This window comes from Corvus kubaryi, unplaced genomic scaffold (assembly GCF_017639235.1).
Source record: "Corvus kubaryi isolate FWS band 111438036 unplaced genomic scaffold, C.kubaryi_AGA036_p1.0 67, whole genome shotgun sequence".
NCBI lineage: Eukaryota > Metazoa > Chordata > Aves > Passeriformes > Corvidae > Corvus > Corvus kubaryi.
In genome coordinates this window covers 6,547,389-6,571,142 of record NW_024582055.1, presented here as the reverse complement: position 1 = coordinate 6,571,142, position 23,754 = coordinate 6,547,389, and the positions used below count along the sequence as shown (strand labels likewise).

Sequence of the window (23,754 nt, the reverse complement as noted above, 5' to 3'; positions counted from 1 at the left end):
ATCTTTTGTGTTTGTAGTACTCCTTTCCCTGAGTCTTCATTTTGGCCTTATCTCCCTTTCTTTTTCCCTTGTCCTTGTTTCTCTGCTCCATTTTGCAATATATCAAGACAACAAGATACGCAGTGTAGCAAACAGTACTCTGGCCTGCAAGTTACAGTTACTTACAAAATCATCCTAGTTTAGAATTGTTCCTGTATTAGGTCTATTAAGTAAAAAAAAAGACAAAAACATGATACCTATACATGTAGGGAATACTGATAGGGAATGAGTGGGAAGTGGGATTATAAGGAAGGAGAGTAATAATTTTTCTGTGATCAGACATTTTTATTTTCCTGACAAGTGGATTTACTGCCCTCTACTGCTTGAGACAAGCACAGAGCAATCAGGGAACAATGAACTTCAGCTGTACCCACAACCTAATTTGTGAAACCTGTAATCAGAAAACAGCAGTTTCACCTGACAAGGAGAATTAAACTTTGCACAAGTAGCAAAGCTTTCCACTAAAATAACATCCAGTTACAGTGAAGGTCTTTGTTATCATCTCATTAAAGTAAAGCTACATTATATTGCATTGTACAAAGTGCACGGCACGTGTGTGTGCACCCAAGCTACAGGAGCAAAAAAAATCAGTAACTATCAAAACAGATCAAATTCCAGCACCCTACTTTAAATGCATAATCTAACTTTTTCAAAGAGAGATTTGGGCCTTCTGGTAGTGATCAACATCCATATAAATCCAGAACTTTATAAAGCTAGAGATAGAAGTTAAATTCATCAAAGTATGATCTTAACAGTGTCAGTTACATTTTTATATGCATGCTTTATGATAATTCCATACATTTTTTCTCATATTTTTTTCTGCATCACAAGAAATCAAGAATAGTGGGGTAAAAGGCAAAAAAACCATCCCACATTTGCCTGGTGTTCTTTATATATGATGTTTAAATATTCAGTTTGAATGGCAAACACTTATGGTCACATACAACTAGACAATACTCAAAAGTACTCAACAGAAAAATAACTATTTAGCATTTCCCCTCAATCTTATTTCTTTTACCCAGTTTGTTCACTTCTTTTTTGGACACTCAGTACAAGTATCACAGCATGTATGTTTCAAAACAGCTACACAAAAGGACTCCGGGAGTAGTAAGATTTTTACAAATATTTTGGAAACTGGTGGCTTTTCAAATAAATCTTTATCCTTAACTAATTCAGGCTTGTACAAACGCACACACAGTGCAGCTGGTTTTTGTAACATTGTGCATTTTGTGCTGCTGAGTTAACCTTCAGCTAATAAGAGGAGGCCTGAGGAAATCACTGTACAATCACGATTTACAGACTGATGGTGTTTGTTTACAGCACATTGATATTGCTTAATCCCATTTGTCTCCTACAGCAGCATTTCAGTAAGAAGATGCTGCTTCGTTTCTTAAAGAAGAGCTTGGGCTCACTATTTTATTTAAAAATTTTTTAGCATGCAGAATATGCTACTGTCTGACATGACTGCAGACTTCTGTGCCCAGAAAACAGACATGTGCTTATCTAGAGGGGCATGAGATACAGACATTAGAACAAAGCTAAAGAAAAAATTGCAGATTCAGTTTATAATGGCATTCATCAGAATTTTGAAGTTAATATAAAAAAAGAGTTTGCAAATGAAATATAAATATAAACCAATTTAAATGATCAAATATATATACTTGTACTAACCATTTTAGACTATCAATCGATGATGATTAAAATTTCAGGTGTGATGTTGTGTCTCCCTGGTTTTCAGGTCTTTCAACTCTTTTTTTCAATGTACCCAGCCAATGTAGTGCAAAAAGCTCAAGTGATGCAGGATTATATACCTTGCTGTAATCAAACAAGAAAGAGATCTTGTCTCAGTTAATACTTCTTTTTCTCATATCTGAAAAAGAACCTTGGCGCTTATAGTCCTTTATTATTGCCTTGGAATAGACATTTGTATATTAATGTGTTTGTATTTACATTTTACAAATGGAAACACTATGTAATACATTTGTGTCATTATTAAAAAGGTAGTGTTGATCAAATGGAAGCTTTTAGTTATTTAGCAATTATCAGTTCTGATCTCCCTATGGACAGTAGCTAACAATAAAAACAAATTCAAGTGCAGAACAGTATCTTACAAGTGGAGCATGAAAATTTCAGTGGAAATCACACTGAAGAAGTTACTTGAGAATACATTTAGTAAGACAAATGACTGAGCAGTTGTGTAACATTTTAAGAAATGGCTTGTCAATCTCAGAAAATTGCTGCGTTTACTAATAAAAGCAAGAAGGAAAATGTTCATTGCCATCTGAATGCACAGCAAGCAAAAGTCAGAATTACCTACTAAACCCTCAGCCGGTTGCTTGTTCGGGAAACAGTGTGGGATTTGTTTAATCCCAGAAGGAAACTGTCCAGGAACTGTGGAAAGACAGGCCAGGATTCCTGCCTGGAGACAGCTGTCAAGGGGATCGAGTGAGGAACGCGCCTTTGCAGCAGGGTTCGCCGGCACAGCGGAAACGTTTGGGAAGGAAGAGGGGACGGCCATGGGGAGATTTCTTGGGGTCCTCCTCAGAGGAAGGGCAGAGACACCTCAGAGGGCAGAGGGGAAAGGCACTTCCGACTCCTGCGACGGGTGAGGGGCTGCTTTGTGTGGAGCCGCTTCAGGAATGAATACGACAATACAAAAGGCCTTTAGCAGAACGGTATTGCAGAGTTACGGCCACGTTTCCTCAGGTTTTTCAGGAATAACCCCTCGCAATTCCTGCAATTCTCTGACCGCGGGTTGGCCCTCAGCGCTCGCCGCCAGGGGGCAGTGCAACACCACGAAAAAGCGCGGGAAGCGGGGCCCGCTCCCCCCCCCGCCCCATCCCTCAGTTCATTCCCTCAGGTGCAGCCCCTAAACTCGAGCACAAGAAATGCCCTCAGTGCCAGCCGACTGATCCGTCCCTGCCCTATACTCACAGTACTGTTAGTAATTAAAGCTGATTTCACCAATAACTCTGCAAAGGTACCTGCGTGCCTCAACATACTTGAACTGCCTCTCACACTGTTAATAATACGCCAGGATCAGTACGTCGTGTGTTTCTAAATGCACATCTAAATGCCAGAAACTTTGTTTCTTTTCAATAACAAATGTCAAAGTAGAGATTGTTATTTCTCCCCCTATTCCCAGCTGAGTGCACTGAGTGGATGAAGGAATTCCCCTCATTCAAGCTGTTCAGCTACTGCTGCCTATGCTTCAGCTTTGCCACCGATCAGTCTGCCCTGTCTTACCTCCTGCACAACCCAAGACCACTGTCTTTCCTTCTGTTACTGGAATGCACGCATTACTTCTAGCTGATGTGGTTTTTTCACCCCTCATTCAGTGTATCTGTTCCCAGTTTTACTCACCTGAAGCCAAAGAGTTTATGTCACAGCTAGCCAGACAATATAAAAACAGAAGCAGAAACCCCAGGCAAGTCAAGACCAGCATAATTTCAGTCCCGTTCCCAGTTCAGAATTCCTTGCAGGAGCTGTGTTGGACTACAGCAGAAGTGGAACCAGTGTCCTTAATTTAGTTTTGTTACCTCATCTAGTCCTTACTTAAGCAAAACCATATTGGCCCTAGCTGCTGTGCTAACATTGGCGACAGCTGCTAAAACCAGTGTCACCTGGGCTGCCTCTGAAAGTCCAACCAGACCAGAAGCCCAGCAGCTTCTCTCTAAACTGTGGGAGAAATTACATTGAGAACGTTAACTGAGAACACAGGTTCATCCAATTCTGTACAGACCTTTTTCCTGTCTATTAATACAAACCCAGAGATAAGGCTAATGAAGTTAGGTGTTTCCTGGATGATTCTATGTGACCAAAAAACAGGCTTCAGAAGGCGGCTCCCTAGCAAATCCAGAACTTCAGATACTCTTCTATTTTCCACTTCTGTTGCCATTAACTGTGACTACTATTCTGAGCCACTTGACCACTGTCTCTGATGGCTTTGCTGCAATACCCATTCAGTTTAGGTGCACTGTGTACTCAGGATAATTAATAAATCTGTACCTTTAAAGGCTGAATCTGTAACATCAAGCCTTACTTAGTTTCCCCATGAAGGAAATGATGGTTATTTGTGGCGTTTTCCTAGTGTTGTCACATGTTGGCATAGCAAGTTTTCTTTTGGCACCAAACACTGCTTGGAACTATCTCTTCCCTCTTGCATCATCACTTCAGATCAAGAGCCTTGTCTGACATTTGAATGGCTAAAGCACGTGTTTCAAAAAGTTGAGAGAAGTTAGAATATTGAAAAGCAAATATTCAGTCTTCAGTTTTCATCTCAGTTCCTTCTCCCCCACAAAATACAACCAAGTGAGAGTATCTTTGTATTTTCCACTTTTATACAGAATTTTTCTTCCCAACTGAGTAACAAATACTCTTATCTATAATAAAAAGGTAATGGTCTCCCCAGCACAGCCTTATATAGTTCTTTGAGTAGAATCTCTCTCTAAAAATAGAAATCTCTTTGACATTGAAGCTCCGGGCAGCAAGGAAACTGTTGCATTTCAAGCTGAAGCTTTTGGAAAGTGTGCTCTGTATTTCCTTTATGAGTGTCCCTCAAATGTCCAGAATGCACGACCTGTCCTGTCATGAACTTTGAGCAAACAAGATTTTATTTGTAGCTGATGCTGTTGCAGCAATACCTTCTCAGAAACAAGCAATAAAAAAAGATGCAGCACTGGCAAAAGGTGCTGGATTTACAGCTCTGCAAAAATAACACTCTTTCTGTCCCGCTCCCCCACCCCCAGACACAACTGCCAGCTTTTCCCAGACTGCCTGACGGGGCAAGATATCCTGAGTTAAGCCCAACACTTGCACTGAGGACAACAGGACAGACGAAAACAAACAAACAGAAATCTCACACATCAGGGCAGCAGTTTTTCCAGTTCTCAGGCAGACATTCCTCCTGGGAATACACAGAAAGGGAAGGGCAGGGGGAACACAAATCCTCTCCATCCAGCTTTTGAAGATGTTGACAACTTGCTCTTACTAAAGTCAGGGACAGAACAAGCCAAGTCTGCCAGCATGCCTGAATTGGAGACTGTAAGAATAGGAGGTCTAATTCCTGGGAGCACTAAGTCCAGGAGCATTAAACAGAGCTCAGCACCTCTGTGTCAGACTGGCCTCAGACACAAATGTGCAAGGGCAACAGCCACAACTGGACTATTGACATGGGAGCCAGAAGTCTGGCTCAGCTTCCACAGTTACTGTCTGAATAAAACAGCATTTCCTCAGTGTTCTGACTACTACTATCCATTTGCCATGCCAAAATAGTTCTTCTTCCAGCACTGTAATATCCCCCTGGCAGCATATTTAACATGAATTTGAAAGTGCTGGTATTTCCAAATTATGAAATATAAGTAAATACTGATCTTAAAATCTGAATGAAGAGATGGTAGAATGATGATTCTAGCCTACCTTGGGAGACATTAATTCTTCATTCAGCCTTCAGTTCCAGGGCAGGTCTCATGCTCTACTTGTAAATACTTAGTTTTTATTCTGGTTGGTGCCACACTGGAATTCTGATACATGGCTTACACAGGATTTTATTTAAGAGCTGAAAGGCAGACCATGATTACTAATCTCTATGTCAATTTTATGAAACCTGCACAAATTGTTACATGTGTTCAAGGGTTGCCTTCACAAGAAAGGATTAAGGGGGTGACAAAGTGATCTTTTCAGTAGAGATACTTATTCCTATTTATAGTTCTCTTTGGTTAAAGCCACTTCAGATTAAGCCACTGGAAAAGAAGGATGAATTCTTGTGACCCTTTGCATCAATCCATCTATGACCAGTTTAGAGCTTGATAAAATTGATAAAATTAAAATCAGGCAAATTCCAAATATATTCTTTAAAAACAGAGACTCAGATAAGGAAATCTTCATGGCAGATTATGGACTTTAATTTTTTGGTTAAAAGCACAGGTTAAAAAACTTGTCCGTTGTTGTTGCCCAGGTGGGTGAGAAAGCCTACAGAGCGAATACTTCTGTCTCCCAGTTCCCTGGAGATTTTGGAAACATCTCTCAGGATTCTCCAGCCACCATTTTCCCCATCATGAGGGCTGCCAGCACAAGCACAGAAACCTCATCTCCTCTTCTGGGAGGAGAAGTAGATCACTGACCTCCCCTGGCAGGCTTTGATATCCTTAGTGTACATCCACCCTCCAAGCCATCATTGCTCCTTTCCTGGCCACCAGGGAGAGGTGAGGCTGATGAACATCCAAATTTCCTGATGAGTCACAAAACAGGAGCTGTCCAGGACAACAGCCAGGCAACACTGGAAGGCCTTTACATGAACCTACGTGTTGGCGCTCACAAAACATTCACCTGTTTTGGCAGAGCTTTTCCTCCTAAACATCAAGCTGGGTTGGCCTGAGACTGCCTCAGTTTTAAAAGGTTGTTTCAAAACACATTTCAACTACACCCTAAGCACAAGGGATGCTAAGGAAATTAAAAGACCGATATTTGATTCTGCATGCTTTCTTTGACTGTTTAAATTGGGAGACTTGTCTGAAACTCTATTTCATGGTTAAAGCTACTAGTCAACATAAATTTATCCACTACCTGTCAAAGATATGAAGAATCGAGCGATTAGAGAAATGTCAAGGAAGAGTGAAATTTCAGTGGAACAGGCAGTTTTGAAGTTTGTCAGTAAGAACTTTCCTGGGAAGTAGGGAAGCTTGAATCTAGCTGACTTACTTTGAGAAGTGAAAGGAATAGATACAGTTCAAGAGAGAGCAACATGGTGGAGGTTTCATGTGAAACCCTGGTAAACAAAACTAGAAGCTTTCACAGAGGACCATTTTCTTTAGACTAATCCTAAATTTTATTTAGTAGAACAGCCCAGCTAAAGATGACTACAAGCAATGGGAGCTGGAACGCAGCCCCTGTATAGAGCTCTCAGCTGAGTTTGTGCCACTGTTTGATTCATGCTTCTCCAATGACTTGGAACAGTGTGCTTTCTTGTGAAGATTATTTGGCATTGAGCACTTTGCTTGTGTGTAACACAATAACTGTTTAATGTATATTATCTAGATGCTGCGTTTACCAGATGCTCATGTTACTTTGTTTCTTTGAACAATCTCTCTCATTTGTGCTAATACAGCCACCAGAGCCCCCCTACCCCATAATCTGAGATCTGGCTCAGTTGTGCTGAGCTTTGTACACACAGAAAGCTCCCACAATAAACACAGTGCCACTGCTTTCTCCACTGGGAGTGAAGCAAAGCTTCCAGTTACCTCTGCATGATCCTGCTGGTGTTGACTAAATTGCTGCCTCAGCAGTGAGGCAAGTAGCAAGAAATACATCACTGCGCACACATTTCAGGATAACCTTGACATCATTGACAGTGATAGCTACAGCCCTCACTGAAACAGAAACCTGTAAGGTGGCATTTGTTCCTTCTTGCTGCCTTTGCTATTCCTTTCGGGAGGATGATCATATGCCATGCTCGTGTATTTGCAAGCTCATGACATAATGTTAAGGGATTGTAATAAACAATACCATTTTGGGGAATGGACTGGGGAGACTGAACATTTTAACTGTCACTGGAGTAGTTTTGCTTTAAGGATTAAATGTGTTGTCTCAAATCCAGATTTGTAATGAGAACCCTCCTGTCTTTCCTTCTCTGCCTGTTCCCTGTCCCCCCTGCATGAAGAGAATTTGGGCAGGTGACCAATGGAGTGAAAATGAGACAGGGGAGCCACACAGAACACAGTAATTGATACATGATATGAAGCTAGGAATGAGTGGATTTGACAAAGTGCACGCTAGTAAACGGAGTGGCTCATTTGCCTGCCAGTAGGATGGATTTGTAGCCTGTGTGTCACTAAGAAGCCAGTCATCTCCCCTACTCCTACCACCCCAAAAAACCCTCATGCCCCTTGTGTACCCCCCAAAGGTTGCTTAATCTGAAAGGCCGGTCACAAGTCAAAGCATCAAATTACACAAACATGCTTTGGACTAAACTGGGGAAAGTACAAAGACCTCCAGCAAACTAATTCCTTTTTTTTTTTCCTTTTTTAATAAACTGAAGAGTTTAGTTACTTCTCACATACCTTTGCTGTTTTCTCCCAGCAGCAACAAGTCTAAGCTAGAAATGTTCTTTGTAACAGTGTGCATATATTATATGCCATCATTCTCTTAGCACCCCCAGAAGGTAGGTCCTTTCAGGTGGCAGGTTTTGCTTTTTACCTTTCATTTACCTTGCTTTGACTGCAATTTTGGTATAAGAAATGTGACCCTTTTTCTACTGGAAACACCCAGGGCCTGATCTTGGCACCATACAAATACTACAAGCATATTGCTGTTCCTCTACTCTCTCAGTGACAAGAGCTCAGCCCCAGATTAGGCAGTGGATACACTCACCACAAGAACTGTCTATTGTAGCACTTCACATGTTGCCTTCAAGTGTTCAGCAGCAGATAATAAAGACATTTTAAATCTCTGCTTATTCTCCCTTAACCTTATCACAGAAATTCTCATCTCCAGGACATAAAGTATACTGCAGTTAAAGACTTTTGATTCTACCTTTATACTAAAGCACTCAGTAAAGGTGCACTATTTTCTCAATCCCAAAGAAGCCTTGACAATTCAATTATCTCTCTGCGTGGGGAGCAGTGAGAAGGAAGAAATGAAAATGTAGCTACAGCATTCATGGAGAGATCAACGTTGGTTAGGACTTAAAAATAAGGCAGGAAGCACACAGCCAGCCATTGCTCAAGCAAGGCAAGAAGAAAAGGGGAATAGAAATAGAGCAGACGATGTACATCTACCCTACTGAAAAGCAATGGCATCATTCCTCTCCTTGCCGCATGGTCCCCAATGGCAAAAATTCACTGTAAAAATGCAAATCAGCACCACATTTTAGTTTTGACACATCATCTACAAGTACGCAATAGTACACCCCAAGAAAGGCTATGCACTGGATGTGTTGTACAAAATGAACAGCAGACTTCAAGTGCTGTGCACCCAAGCTCACTGTTGGGAAATCTGCTGCGTCGCCAGCATACCAGATCAATATTTCAGAGGTCATTACCTCATCCCTTCTTCAGCTGCTAACTTTGGATTTCTGCCAGAAAAGGGCAACTACCAGTAAGATGATACACCAGTACATTAGGCAAGGCTTTTGGGAATTTGAGCAGGCTTTTCTTTTCACTGAGATCAGTCTGCTCTCTGGGTACAAATGGCACAAATGCTCTGTCAATATATAAATGGCTAAACAGGTTCTGTAACCCTCCCATGACAGAATGTGCAAGAAGATGTACCAAAATGCATTTGTCAAATAGACACTGAAGAGAACTGATCTTTTATGTAAGTACTTCTGATGTTGTGGGAAGGAGGAGACAAGAGTCACCAAACTGATCCAGAATCAAGAAATGTGATTTCACATGTACAGTGCAGCAGAAGAACTGCAGACAGAGTTAATCAAAAAGTAGACTAATAACTACCTGGTACCATCTCCCCTCTACAAGAATGTCCCATGAACTTTTACATGAGCAAACCAGGATTGAAATTCTGCTTTAGCTGTGAGTTGCTAAGTAAAGCCAGAACCTTTGCCATGGGATGAATGGATTTTAAAGTTAAAAAGTACCTTTGTTTAGTGTGGCTTGGCATCCTAGATCTCCTGTTTGCCATAAGCTAATACAATCTTACACCAGTGTTCAATTTTTCCAGTGATGATCTTAGCGATAATCAGTGGTAGCACCCCCATGCGTTCAAAGTGTGATATCCTACCTCCCCTTCTGGAAAGACTTTTTGAACATTTAGTAACAAAACTATGTGTGGACACATTAACTATTTTCTCCTTTGATGTCTCTAATGTTATTTTGTCTCATAACCCATTTAGAAATACAATTACCTTTACAGACAGACATGAAAATGGATGTCTCTAGGAGCTTTCCCGTAAGACCAGAAGGAGAAGAGTACTGAACTGCCCAATTCCCCATATCCTTATCCTGGTACGGGGAAGAATTTGCTGAGAGGAAATATTCTGTGCTTACCTTACAAGCCAAAGATACTTCATTATTCAAAGCTTCCTCTCAGGAAAACAATTTGGGAGATAACTTAGAAGTATCTTTGTTTAACCCAGTTAATTAGCAGGCATTTTGCATTGTCTCACGAGTCTTACTGTGTAAAAAATTGTAACTATACACAATCCCCAAAGGAGTGGACATAGAGACTTCAAGGTAAAATATAGAAAACTACTTTATACTCATACTATCTCTATTCATATTATCTATATTTAGAGTAGCTAAAGTCACAGCACTTGAGCTTTAGCTCTGGGGCAAGGCTCCTCACTGAATTCCCATACATTCAGAGGAGCTGGGGAGGGCTTGGATGTCACAATCCCAGTGAATTTGCCCTGTCTGGAGGTTTTACATTGTGACTTTTATCCTGACTGATTCTGAAAGGAGGTAACTTATCTGGTAGAGAAATTCAGTCCAGAGAGGATGAGAACTGCAATCATCTTGATGCAAACTCACCTCCAGGCAGCACAGATGCAAATAGCTCAAGCCACATTATGCAGCAGACTCATGCTCAAGTATAGGCATGGCTAATGAAAGCAGACTAAAATTTGGTATGCTGGCTCTAAAGAGGCCCTCTGTAAGAGTAAAATGCATGCAGCCATGGTGGAGTCTGTATACAGAATACATACACCCAGGTAGGTCATCCCACTACAACTCCAGTCAATGACACTCTTATCTCAATAGAATTTCACCCATTTACTCAAAATGCAATCCTTAAGCTTGAGCCCTGTCCTGCCAAAAATGCCTTCAGCGTAGACCAGAACCTGGTATTTGCAATGAATTTATGTGGATGCAAAGCCCAGACAGGAGTTCTAGGCAAGAATATTTCCTAATTATACGGCTTTTTAAAACCTCTCAAGGACTTCCTCAACTATGCTACCATTAGTTAAATCTACAAGTGGCTCAAATTCCCTTCCTGAAGATGTGATGACTCTTTCCTGTCTGCTTATTGCTATCTGTCTACTGACAACTACTTTCCCATTATATACATATTAAAATTAAGAACACACAGGTCTTCCAGTTTTCCTCATGTATGGGCACTTTTTTCCTTAAAACTCATTATTTATACAGCCCACACTATAACTTGTGATGGCGATGCTTGGGGATAGGGAAGAGAGCGTTAAGGTAGAAATAAGTTTGGATGTTCTCATTGTAAACCTGACTTAAAACCCACCCAGAAACCATGGAGAAAACAAGGGGATGGGAGCTTGTCCCTTCTTCACCTCCTGTGATTTAGCAATAGCAGTGTTTACTAGCCTGGAGTCTCCGAGCTATTTAAAGGATCTACAGAGATCCCTAAAAAAACCCAAGCACATCAGGAGGTAGGCTTAGCTTACTGTACAGTCCTTCATATCTAAACCCCAAAAAGCTCACTTACTGAAGGCTACTTTTCTGTCTAAAGGAATCCTGCATGCATAACCATTGCAAAACAAGGCCCTAGAGCCTTACTTATAAACTGTGGCTGAATTATGCGAGTTGTAGCTTCATTTTTAATTCCCTAACTTCATACAAGTCAAACAACTAATACACTAACAAGTGTCCCTTAGTGCTTCTGCTTCCTGCTCATAGCAAAGCACTGTACATCGTTCATTTTATTAGAGTGATAGATAACTTTTAAATATATTTAAATACTTTTACCAGCCCCTGACTTTGCTGTCAGGGGTTTATAATGGAAGGGTTTATAATGGAAGAGATGAAGTGCTTTTTTTGGTGGGTTTTGGGGTTTTTTTAAAAATACTGTCTCCAGGAAACACTGGTCTTTGATCCCTGATCCTGAACTTCATGACTAACACTTAGCTAATCAATTAATGAGAAAAAATAACTTCTGGAAAGTATGAGCTAATGTCTGATAAAATTAAACTAAGTAGTGAATATATTAATTTATTTATGCTGGCCTCAAATATATTTGAGAAAAACATGCTAGCCAGATAAATTTATTGCAGCAATCAACAGGCAGGCCTTTAACTGTGGTAATACTGATTTGTACTTAGTTAAGTGGCAAAGCTGAGTTCCACTACACTTTGTGTACTTTCACATGTACTATGATTTGCCACTTTGTCAGTAAGCAGAATACAACTTTCTTTAATTACATAGATTTTGGATCACTTCATCACGTCTCCTGTCTTTTCACTTTGAATTGCCACCTCCTTTATGGCCAGGACTAGGTCATATTGAAGTCAGTTGACTTCTTGTTATTTCTGACACATAACGCCATTCAACTTGGATTTTTAACATAATTATACTTTCTGTCAAAATTAAGGTAACTGACCATATTAAAGAAAAATAGACTTAGAAAAATCAGAGCTGTATTCAGGGTGTCAAATGTTAGAAGTGTAAGTTGTTTCTTTTAGGGAAAAAAAATTACGTATGAAAGCAGTGTATCAAACACTTGCTGCTTTAATATTAGTATGAACATCAAAAGAAGAAGCAGAGTCTCCCCACTCCCGCTTTCCTGCATAGTGACACCTGTTTTCTCTGCTTCTTTACCATTTCATATCTCTGGAAATAGAACAACTAAAAAAAACCTCAACACAAGGCACATTTAAACAAAGTCACTCTATTAGTTAATTGTTAGAGTTCTATAGAGAAAGGGTACTAATCCCAATATTTAGGTTAATGATTATTTTTAAAAAGCTACTTAATAGAAATTTCTTAAACACATTTCTGCAGTACTGATAATCAAAAGACATGAAAGGGCACAGTTTGCTACTGTAGTAAAAATTACTGCATTAAAATCTGGCTAGTTGTTGGGTCTGAGAAGGTAACATTAATCTAGGGAATCATTCAAAGTAGTCAAAGGACATGTTCTTGTTAGGCACCCTTCACCTTTTGGTACTAATGTTTAATCACCAGTTTAAAAGAAAACACAAAGTCACTGCTGGTAAAGTTTGTAGCTGACATAACTAAAGTAGTAAACAATAATAAGGATGGACAACTGATCTACAGAAGTCCCTTGCCCAGTAAGCCTTGCTATTTTGGACAACATATTTCATCACAGCAAAACACAAGGCCAGCCACCAAAGACCCAAACCTAACACTGAGGACACACAGGTAAATAAGGTTCACAGGAATCAGCTTTGAGCCTTGAGGGCCAACAACAGCTCAGATGAGGCTTCAGGAGTCAGACAGGATATTCACCTGAATAGGCTCTTCCAGAGGTGACCCCACAATGAAAGAAACTACTCTGCCTGTATGAGCAAGGGGACTGAAATGGCAGGGAAGAATATTTCCACTACTAAATTGCCATTCCAGTGGCAATATTTCCTGTTCTGCTGTTCAAAAGCTGCTGTCAAACTGAAAAAAGGATCAGTAAATAATTTTGAAAATAACTCACGGTTTGGAAAGCTTGCTTTAAATTCAGAATTTTACTGTGCAAATTATGTGTATTTTAAACCTACATAAATCTTATTTTATTAGATAAAATTTTAGACTAAATGGACTGTGCTTATGCTCATATTGCTCATTTTCTGAGATTGGTTGCTCAGTCAGGCTATACCTGATGCGCAGCACTTAGACACACATCCCAGATAAAGTTGTGTACTCCAAGCTCCAGAATAAACCAAAGTCCAGGATAAGATTAAGATACACATCATCCTTCCCAAAAATCACTGGTAAAACCAAGATGATGAAACATCCTAATAATTTTTTGTTGTGCGATTAGAGAACTGGACTGCAGAGTGTCCTCAAGTCCATTTGCCTCACTTTAAACTACAACTCACTGACCTTGTTACCAGGTTCAACATACCTCAACTCTGATCTGCTTATTATAGGGCTCAGACATACACCCAAAATCATCAGCTGGTCAGCTGAGCCCCAGTTGTTGTCTGTGCATCCACTTGCAGCCACAACAAGTAGCAGGTGTATCTACTCCAGCTTTTCAGCTTTACCGGGATAACATTTTTTGAAGCAAATGTCTCTGTTATTCCTGATTTACCGTATGTTGCTTCATAGCATGGAACAGTTTTGGGTTGTACAAACTGGAGTGCTTTCAGATTAAATCAAAGGAGATCTAGTTACTTGGGAAGGAGTCTCCAGTTGGATAGGAGAAGGAGACTTGATCTAGTTTAAATTAAAAGCACTACACCATACACAGAATGAGGGCTGGGCATTCCCATTCACTTTCTCTAAAAAATACCCCTTTTGCCCAGACTAACATGAGCACAGCCACTGTGTATCCATCCATTTATTCCTTTTTTACTGGTTAAGAAACTGACTGGAACTGTCATGTGCTGTAGGCATCCATGGCTACTCCAGCCCCAGCAGCATCCCACAGGCACCACCAAAGCTCCTATCCCACACTTTACCCACATACCTGTGTCTTTGGGAGGTGATCTCTCACCAGGCCAGCACAACACCCAGACCTTGCTCACTCACAGTTTCCACCTGAAGTGTTCACAGACCCTTCTGAACAGCCTCTGGACAGCCCCCAGACCCTGCTGCCTCTGAACTGGTGCCAGGGGGTCCTGGATCTTCTGTGGTGCTCAGATAACAGCAAACATCCAGGCTAAGTCCTTCACATAGCAAGTTTCTCCTAAGTTTAATATTTCTGTGGATATGAGGAATTGCTCAGGACTTGACATTTTTATCAGCAAAGGGCACTCCTGATAGTGAGAAATTCTGGATACAGGAGAGGTCTGGAAATAAAAAGAAATTACATACTTCAGGTACATTGAATAATAAAGAGTCCTGACTGAGGGGGAACAGGAAAGCAATAGAGGCAGCACCAGCTGAAAATGGGGTGGAGCTCTTTGAGGTGCCCAGTAGCAGCTGGTATCTTGACAGGTTCAGCACTAACAGCACCAGCTCAGTTTTCCTATGTTATGCTGGTATTGCAGGCATTACAAAACTAAGAAAATCTTTATAAACATATTATTCTTGTAGTGAGATCCTACTCAAAAACTTTATGCAAAAACCCACTTCTTCTTAAGAAAAGCTTCAAGTGCATAGGAGAAACAAGTACCTGAGAAAGCCAGGGCTGCACTATGAAGCAAGAGCAATCACTGGTTTTTTAAGAATCTCTCCTGCTTTACAGCCAAATATGCTTTGCTTTAAGTTCCCAAGAACTGGATAAAGGTTTCTTACTGTCCTCTGTGTGACCAAGTTGTATTTCTGCTAACAAAGACAGCTTTTGTTTCCCAGTGGCCTCCTCAAAGGCTTACTGCCAAAACTGCCTTTGAGAGAAAACTGTCCACTGAATACATTTTACCAGGAAGATCTTTCTTTCCACAAATCTTCTTGGAATTTTGTTGTTGTTGTTCTGGGTGGGTCTTTCTATTTAGTATTTATTTATTTTTATTATTTTTCCCAGAAATCTGAAAAGTCTCTGTTTACATGAGTAAATTATTTATTCTTTTTTGTGGGTTTCCAGTGAAAACAAATAAAGCCAGAAACAATTACAGCTTGCCTGGCAAAGCAGTCTACGTATTGTTGAGTAAGCTGCTGTTATGCTGAGGTTGAAATAACACAAATGATGATGGGATATTCTACCCTAGCAGCAACCTGCCATAATTTTTCCCTGAATCTGCCTTGCTGATTTTCTTCTTCTGAGTGCTCTGTCTTCCTTTTTATTACCCCAACAGAAGCACCAAAAAAACCAAAACAAAACAAAAAAACACCAAAAAAAAACCCACCAAAAAACCAAACCCAAACCAAAAAAACAAAACCAAAAAAAACCCCCAAAAAACAATACTGAGGTGATTTTATACAGACATTGTTCAAATTTGGAAGGCTGATTTTTGTATGAAGTTCCAAATATCAGAATTGTGATCTCTCAATAATTCACAAGGCAGAAAAATGGACTGAAATGATCTTTTAAGATCTTTGAAAAGAAAATCAATCCCCTTGTCTGTTTTTTTTCTTTTTAATGCTTCTCAAACACTAAATAAAGAAAGAGAAACAAGTGTTCTCGCAATCTAGGTATCACATTATACTATTTCAAAGTTCACAGGTTTCTATAATGGATGTTTATAGATTTTCTGAAAAAGGGTCACTCAAAATTCTTCATGGCATCTACATTAAATATTTATGTTCAGGTCTAGGATGTCTTGTAAAATTTTAATAGCATACCCTCCTATTTGAAAAAAGACAGTAACTAAATCTCCACCCAAATCCTAGCTCATTTATGAAGCAAAACCTCTAAACACTGTCTAAAGTGTCATTTCTTCCCAAGGCACAAGGATGTTTATGCTCTTGTCTAAGGGGAGATAAACAGAGCAGCATACCACTCCATATTTGTAAATGTTAACTCTGCAAGGTAGAAACTGGCTTCTGTATGCACCAGGCTGCTGTTCCTTCACTGCTCCAAGAGCCATAATATGACATATGGGAATGTGTAAATCAAAACAGCAGAGATAGATGTGGTGGCCCTGCCACAGAAAAACGTGCAGTCTTACTCTTTGTGCGCCCCATCATCCTGACTCCAAGGAACTTCCTTTCTGAAATGCATCTTAGGTACCAGCCCAGTGGCTTAATAGAAAGTTTGGGACAGTTCCATGAGTCTGTGGGCCAGTTCTACCCTCAAATCTGGAGTATATCAGAAGTAGCTTCCTTACAGTTGGTAGGGACTGGCTCTGCCACTGTGAGTGTGGTAGAACTATGCTACTTCTTTAAAAATTTTCAAGAAAACACTATGAGAATTAACAAGGATAACACATTGAATCAACAACTGGATATGGTATAAGGCCAAAGTACTCACACCAACAGGTAGCAGATTGAGATCAAAGAATCCAAGGCCAGCCCTTTTATGTGTATGTGTCATTCTAAAATAGACTCCTGCAAGAATCCTGGTTAATATAACACACTCTTTGCCAAATACATACTTTAAAAATAGCAGTCAACTGTACGGCATACCTTGAGTGGTGTTAGAGCTGTCTAAGTTTTGTTATACAAAGACTGTGAGAAGTTATAACACACTGCCAGTGGAAAAAGAAGAGAAACAGCAAAAACTGAGCTGCAGAGGATTCTTGAATGAGAACTTAACAGGGAGGGTTAGACCATAACAGGCGTGCCTTAACTTTAATAAATCAGGGCACTTACTCACATGACTAAACATGGATTTAGGATCTCCAGGGATGCAGATGTTTATAGTTTGGGGACTAAAGCTTCAGTTGGGCATCTAAGGAAATGTAGATATTGACACTCTGCCCAGAGAGGCCTGAATTTACACACTCTTCTTTTACAATCTCAGTGCAGATTTCAGCTTCTAGTAGTCTTCATTTTCAGAGAAACTAATGAGAGTTTATTGCATTTCTGCTCAACTGTGATCAACTGATTGCTGTCTGTACTAAACTTCTGCGTCTCCCAGTTTTAAAAGAATCAACCCAGCCTGTTTGACATCTAGCTCACAAGTTCATTAAAGCAGAAGGTTTTGTATTTTACTGACCAGAACAATATTAACCTCAACTGAGACAGGTTATTAATTTGTGTTACCACCAATTTGTTTATGATCAATATTACTGATCCTTTTGTACAGACAAAAGCATGTTGAGGACATGGTTACTGCTGTTCTCAGACAAACATTAATTGTGTAATTTGGAATTTGTTTTTGACTCATTGTAGGTTCGCAGCAAAAGCAAAGCAGCCAAGGCTGGACTGTGCGAGGGGGATGAGGTGGTGTCTATCAATGGCAAGCCTTGTGGAGACCTAACCTATGCTGAGGTCATCGTTCTGATGGAAAGCCTGACTGACGTCCTGCAGATGCTTGTCAAGAGGTACAGGAATGCTCAGGATGCTTTGGTGCAATTCAGTGAATCACCTGGAAAATGTTGGCTTTGAACACACTCCTTTTGCAGCCTTATACTGAGAGGTTCTGATAGTCCTGTTGTTAGTGTCTGTAACGCTGCTAGGATGGAAAAGGGAGGGAAGACAGAGAATTTGAGCTGAAGGAATTAATGTATATACTTTGAACAGCAGCGGTCAGGCACAGAATTAATAGTACAGTCTCCAAATATAAGTATTAATACTTGCAAGGTGTTCACTACCATATATGCATATTGCAGAGCCTTGAGTTCAGTTATTCTCTCCACCCCTTTGAAGCAGTGAAGTGCTGTTATTCCCCATAGATATGGAAGTGAGGCTTACAAAAAACAAAGGCTTTATACATGGACAAACTGTGTTACACAGATATGCCTCGATGATGACATGGCAAATGGTCTTCTTGGGTGGCAAAATGTGTTAGTAGTCAGGAGGAGGAGAGGGCCTGGAAGTCACAAATTCTATTTCTGTAGCTGTTATCACCTCACTTGATGAGGTGGGGGAAGTCACAGCTCTCTGGGTTTCAGTTTCTGCCTTTGTAAAATAGTGAGAGGGAATTTCAGTTTTCTTTGAAAATGCTTTGAGTTTCTTAGAGCAGAGAAGCTTCATGCAAACTTGCAAGCAGGCCAGCTCACTGAACATCAGTCTATTCCAATGCCTGTTCTGTAATTGCCATCAGTGTAATAAATGCAACCTGAGTTCAGAGCCACCTACAGTAAAGCACATTCTCCCCAAACAGTGAATTCAGACAGGATGAACTCTGAATTGGCTTCAGTGGGGGTAAGAAGAGGAAGAAAAAGTCTTGAAACTCCCACACTCCTTGTAAGGACTTAAGGCTTCCCCCAGAGCTACTGCAGCTCCCTCTCACAGGCAGGACCAGGAAAGGATCAGGATTCGTCATGACAGCTAACAGAGCAGCGTCCCTGAAATGGATGAAAACAGGCACTTGTTTCTGGCTACCAGGGATGTCTACACAGCATGTGAAATTCCTCATGGTTCCTGCAACCTGCACAAAGGAGCTTTCTTCAAGTGCCTAGCAGTTCAAAGTAACAATCTACCTTCAAAACAAGATGCTCTCAAGGAGTGCTTATTTTAACAGACATTTTGCATGGCCTGTCTGTTCAGGCTGTTTGGGGCTGAGTAATGGATTAGTGTGACAGGATCAGGGGGACAATGGTAACTGAGGATTAGAGCTTACCTCCCCCAGAGTGCACAGCTCTTGCTCCTGGTTCAACAGGGGACCAGCTGAGTGTTCCTCATGTGATAGCTGCATTCTTCTGTTTTTAATTCATAATGTGACTATTGGAACTGCACTTGTAAGAATGATATTTGTGGCTGACCAGCTGTCCTCTCTTCAGCCATAGAAATAGCTCCACATACTTTGACTCCTGCCTGTTGCTGTTCCATAACTGATATTTCAGTTGTCTGAAGGCCACAGGATGCTGCAGCTGAAAGGGACTCTCCATTGCCCCCGCTTGAATATATGGTGAACATTCAAGGCATGTCCTGAAAATCAGAACCAAAACAGAGTGTTTAGACCACATAATTCAGTGTTTCATGGAATGAAACCATTCAGAAATTTTAAGAAAATTGCAGTTGCTCAGCACTCTGAAAGTGACTAAAATGTTCTAAAGAAACTCACTGTAAGAATTTTTAAATTTCTTCTCATCAGCTCATCTCTCCCAAATCCCAGACCCTGCTGTCAGTATCTTCCCAGGTATGGGAGAATAGACTGAAACACTTCTCTTGCCCTCCCACCTCGTTTGTGGGTACTATCCCTCTCAGCACTACCCCCAGAAGGATTTTTCAGGAAGTGTCTTAGCATCCTTTGAGAGCAATGAGAAGCAAATCCTTCCTCTCCTGACTAGCCACTTCTTAGCAGACACCTCAAGAAAATGCTGGAAATCATGAGGAAAGAATAATTAAAGTGGTATTCCACTGGTGATCTTTTCACCTAAGTGTCTTTTGTTAGCAGGGAAGAATAATTTCCATTGGGAAGCTCCTGGCTGTTCCTGAACTTTTTGCACGAAGGATGCGATTTTCACAGGCACTAACTGTTGACCTAATTCTGCTCTTACAACTCTTACTGGGAGGAAAATTGGGCTTTTAAAGTAGTTTTTAAAATGCTACTTGGTCTTTGATGTCTACCAAAGTTTTCCCAATGCCCTGTAAGCCACAGCAAGTTATTGACCAGCAGCAGTGCCCAGAAAATGCTCAGTTTACAGGATGAGAGGAAAGCAACACCCTGCAGGGCGGGCACTCCCACATGCCATGTGGGGGAGCATCTCACTGACCTTCCCGGCAAATGCTGAGCAGATGGATCTGGGAAACATGGAGAGAGGGGACAGACACTGAAACGCCAGCCTGCCCTCCTCACATCAGTGTTAGCAGCTCCTGGGCTACTGCTGAGTCTGGAGAGAACCTTTCTAGGGGGAAGAAGGGAGTGCTCAGTGCACGCCAGCATGAAATGCACCATGTAGGGAGGAAAACATGAGCCTGCGACAAACCCTGCCACACTGACTCCATGAGTTCTGCTTCCTTCCTGGAATTACACCAGGGCTGTTGTTCCTGCAGGGAGCTGGAAAGGCCCGAAACAAAAACAAAAATTTCACGAAACAGAATATGAAATGACAAAAAGGAAATCATACCCAGTATTCTGCCTTTTGACAGAGGATACACATTTATGTCTATATAGAGTAGAAGTATATCCATACATAGCAAGGGCCTTTTAAGGCGGAAATCTTTCTCTTCCACACAGACAATCACTCAGCTACCAATAAAGGCTAACATTTAGCTGGCCCAGCCCCCAGTCCATATCTTACAAGGAAATGTTTACAGATTTCTGTAATCTATCTCTGCTTGAGAGCAGTACAATTGATCATCCAAATAGCATCATACGATGGGATCCAGCAGCATTCACAAGGAGCTCCCTAAATTAAAATCTGTCTGACCTTCACAAAGCCCCATATGTGATGAAATGGATGTTACTCATTTCGTGTTATTTGAGGCAGACCCAGACTGCCACAGGCAGTAAGCTGCATGCCTAAAAAGCAAGTGATATTGAAGTTTCTTCAGCGCACTGACAGATTTGTTCCTTCTGCTGCTTCTTCCAACCTTTATTTCTAAGGGGTTCCAAAGTTTTAGAATAGCCAGGGCTGCTGTTGATTTCAAAAATCTCCATAGTACTTGATATTAATACTTTACTGGCGACACCTACCACTTCCCTCATTTGAAAAAGTGCTTTGCTACCTTCTAGCAAATAGAAACTCTTAATAACATGCTGCAGCCTTGCTGTATAGACAAGGTTTCTCCTCAAATTAATAGTAGGCAGTATGGTCCAGAGTACTGAAAGAAGCAGCTAAAGAGTATACCAGGTGTCCTTAACACCAGTAAAACAGCCTAACTGAGCCAGAGGACTTAATAGTTTAGAAAAATGAGCTATGCTGAAATATAGTGTAGGTTTCACAAATAAAAATAACATTTTCCAGTTAGAAATAATATATTTTTAAACAAGTAGGAAATACTGTATAGGTTCACTGCCCTTTTATGCTGGATCACTGGAATAGGCCCAGAATATTTTAATTAATCCATGATATATAAGGATGATGATCCTCACAGGAATTCTTTGAATGTGTATTTCAAGTATTTATTTCCCTCCCTCTGATCCTTATCCAGTACTTCTCTATTCCTTAGAGAGTGAATGATTTGGGACAGGAACCACATGTAAGGATGGTGCCTAAAACAGTAGCAGTAGTGGCTACAGAGCCAAAAATTAACCACTCCTCTGGTGTCATGCAAAGTTAATTTTCTCGCGGACATGTGAAATATGAAGAAGTATTGCCTCAAAAGTCTCAGCAGCATTTCTCTGGAAACCCTATGACAGAAATGTGTCTGTGAAAGCACACTGATGTTAAGAATGATACAGTTCCACATTTCAGGTTAGTAGTGGGGTCATGGTTCTACCAGTGTTGTGTAATTTCCCTCTTACTGAACTGCTAAGTTGAAGAATTTTGAAAGATACAAATATGCTTCTATTTAAGACCTCTGCATTGTGGAAAAACTCTTTTATTTAAATGGATCTGCTAGAAGGTACCACAATTAATTAGGGTGGGGAAATGCTATGCAGAGATCGCCTTTGTAACTGTCTATTTACAATGGCTGTGCTTACAGCAGCTTAATTTCTTGAATTGTTTATCTATGTGCAGATCCTCCAGTGGAATAAATGACACCTTGAGTGCTGAAAGAGAAAATGGGAAGCACAAGAGCATAAAAACTGAGGACTATAGGGAGAACACCACACTGCAAATGAACACAGCGCAAGAGATACCCCATGGAGATTTGTGCATCACAGAGATTTACAGTGGGACTCACCACGGAGCAGCAGAAAGCAACACACACTTTTCTGAAACAAAGCAAGAGACCACACAAAGCCACAGAATTCCTCCTAAAGTGATAGGAACCCCCAAGGTGCTTGTGACAGATGAGGCTGCTTTCAGAGGGACGGCAGAAGAAAGGCCAGGTGCTATGGTTGAGCTGCAGTTGTCCCTCTCAAATGACGTGCACAAGGCCACCAATGCTCCTGCTGTGACTCTGTTGGGGGCAGAAAAGTGCCCCCCTCCAGGCAAAGGACCCGGTGCACCACAGGACGGGAGCAGCCCCCTCATCGCAGTTCCCCTGGGTGTGAAGGAGGGCAACATCCAGTGGTCAAACAAAGTAGTCCAGTTTTCTAGCAGCAAAGAGGTCAAGAGGATCCAAGGTGCAGTTCCATCTATCCCCAGGGTGGAGGTGATCCTAGACTGCTCAGACAGGGAGAAGGAAACACCCAGGTCTCAGTCTGAAAGGGGGTGTGTTGATTCTCAAGTAGAAGGAGGGCAGTCAGAAGCACCTCCTTCCCTCCTCTCCTTTGCAATCTCACCAGAAGCCACAGAGCAGGGAGAAGACAGCAAGCACTCGGAAAAGGATCACAGACCTCTCAAGCACAGGGCAAGGCACGCAAGTGAGTATATCCCATCTAATCATTTGCACTGCCTGAGGGCATCTTTTGTAGCTTTAGATATAATTTCAGGGTTTAGAATGCATTAGAAAAAAAAAGTTTAGAGATTTTTTCTGCAGTTTCCTAACTTTCCCTCTCTCTTTTTCTTTCAAATGATGTTTCTGTTCTTGCTTTATATATTTTTTCAGGGTAATACAATGCTCCTGGTGATGAGCCAAGAGTGTACCCATGCCTTAACTGTGCTGAATAACTTTGCTTAGTAGACTAACACTTTGAAATTAACTCATGACCTGGTCCAACTAAAAATACTTACATCTCCAGAAAGGGCTGAACTCTGCTGGTCTTCTAATGCACATACAGTGGCAATCTGTAAAATATTAAGAAAAAGAGCAAGCTGCTTGCACATGTCTAAGTGAATCCTGTGGATTTCTCCTTTTATAGCAAAAGCTTTGCGTTGTCATTTGCATCATCTAAAACCAAAGCCATGCCACTGCTTTGAAAAGTTAACAAAAAAGTCTAGCAGCAAAGCTTGATGTTGTCTGCAGAAGAGATTTTGACAGACACCAGCATGTGTATAACTGTTACATGATCCTTTTGGTTTTGTCAGCCTTCTCTAGACTGTAAAGTGAACATGTTATTTCTCCTGACTCCCAGACCCAGAGGTCAGCTTCAAAATGTGTCCAAGAAGTTTACATGGAAGCAAACTTGCCACTGGAGCCAATATTGATTAACTGGGTGTATATACGCATTATTAATTAATTAATCTATTTATTTCTTTGTTATTTTATTCATCTGGGACCTTTCTATTGGTTGCTTGCTCCTTCCCAACAATGTGAAGAATCCTGTCTGGGGATTTAGTAGCAGTATGCCAAAGGTGCTTGAATGTGTGCAGTGAGATACTGTAGCGACAAACTATTTCATATGCAGCGCTGGAACTCCTCT

At 40.9% G+C, this 23,754-nt stretch overlaps 1 protein-coding gene and 1 long non-coding RNA gene across 3 annotated transcripts in view; one reads left to right on the top strand and one right to left on the bottom strand.

Annotated features, from left to right (window-relative positions):
- SYNPO2 (synaptopodin 2) overlaps positions 1–23,754 on the top strand; it is a 79,093-nt gene that overhangs the window by 34,457 nt on the left and 20,882 nt on the right. For both annotated transcript variants that reach the window (XM_042048563.1, XM_042048564.1), the window contains exons 2-3: positions 17,625–17,776; positions 22,025–22,815. In XM_042048563.1, coding sequence (XP_041904497.1) covers positions 17,625–17,776; positions 22,025–22,815 — 943 coding nt within the window. The remainder of the gene's footprint in view (positions 1–17,624; positions 17,777–22,024; positions 22,816–23,754) is intronic.
- On the bottom strand, positions 1,722–23,307 carry LOC121674325. The gene is made up of 3 exons (XR_006019551.1): positions 23,126–23,307; positions 19,018–19,325; positions 1,722–1,854 (listed from the first exon to the last, which is right to left on the bottom strand). It is a non-coding gene; the product is annotated as an uncharacterized LOC121674325 (long non-coding RNA).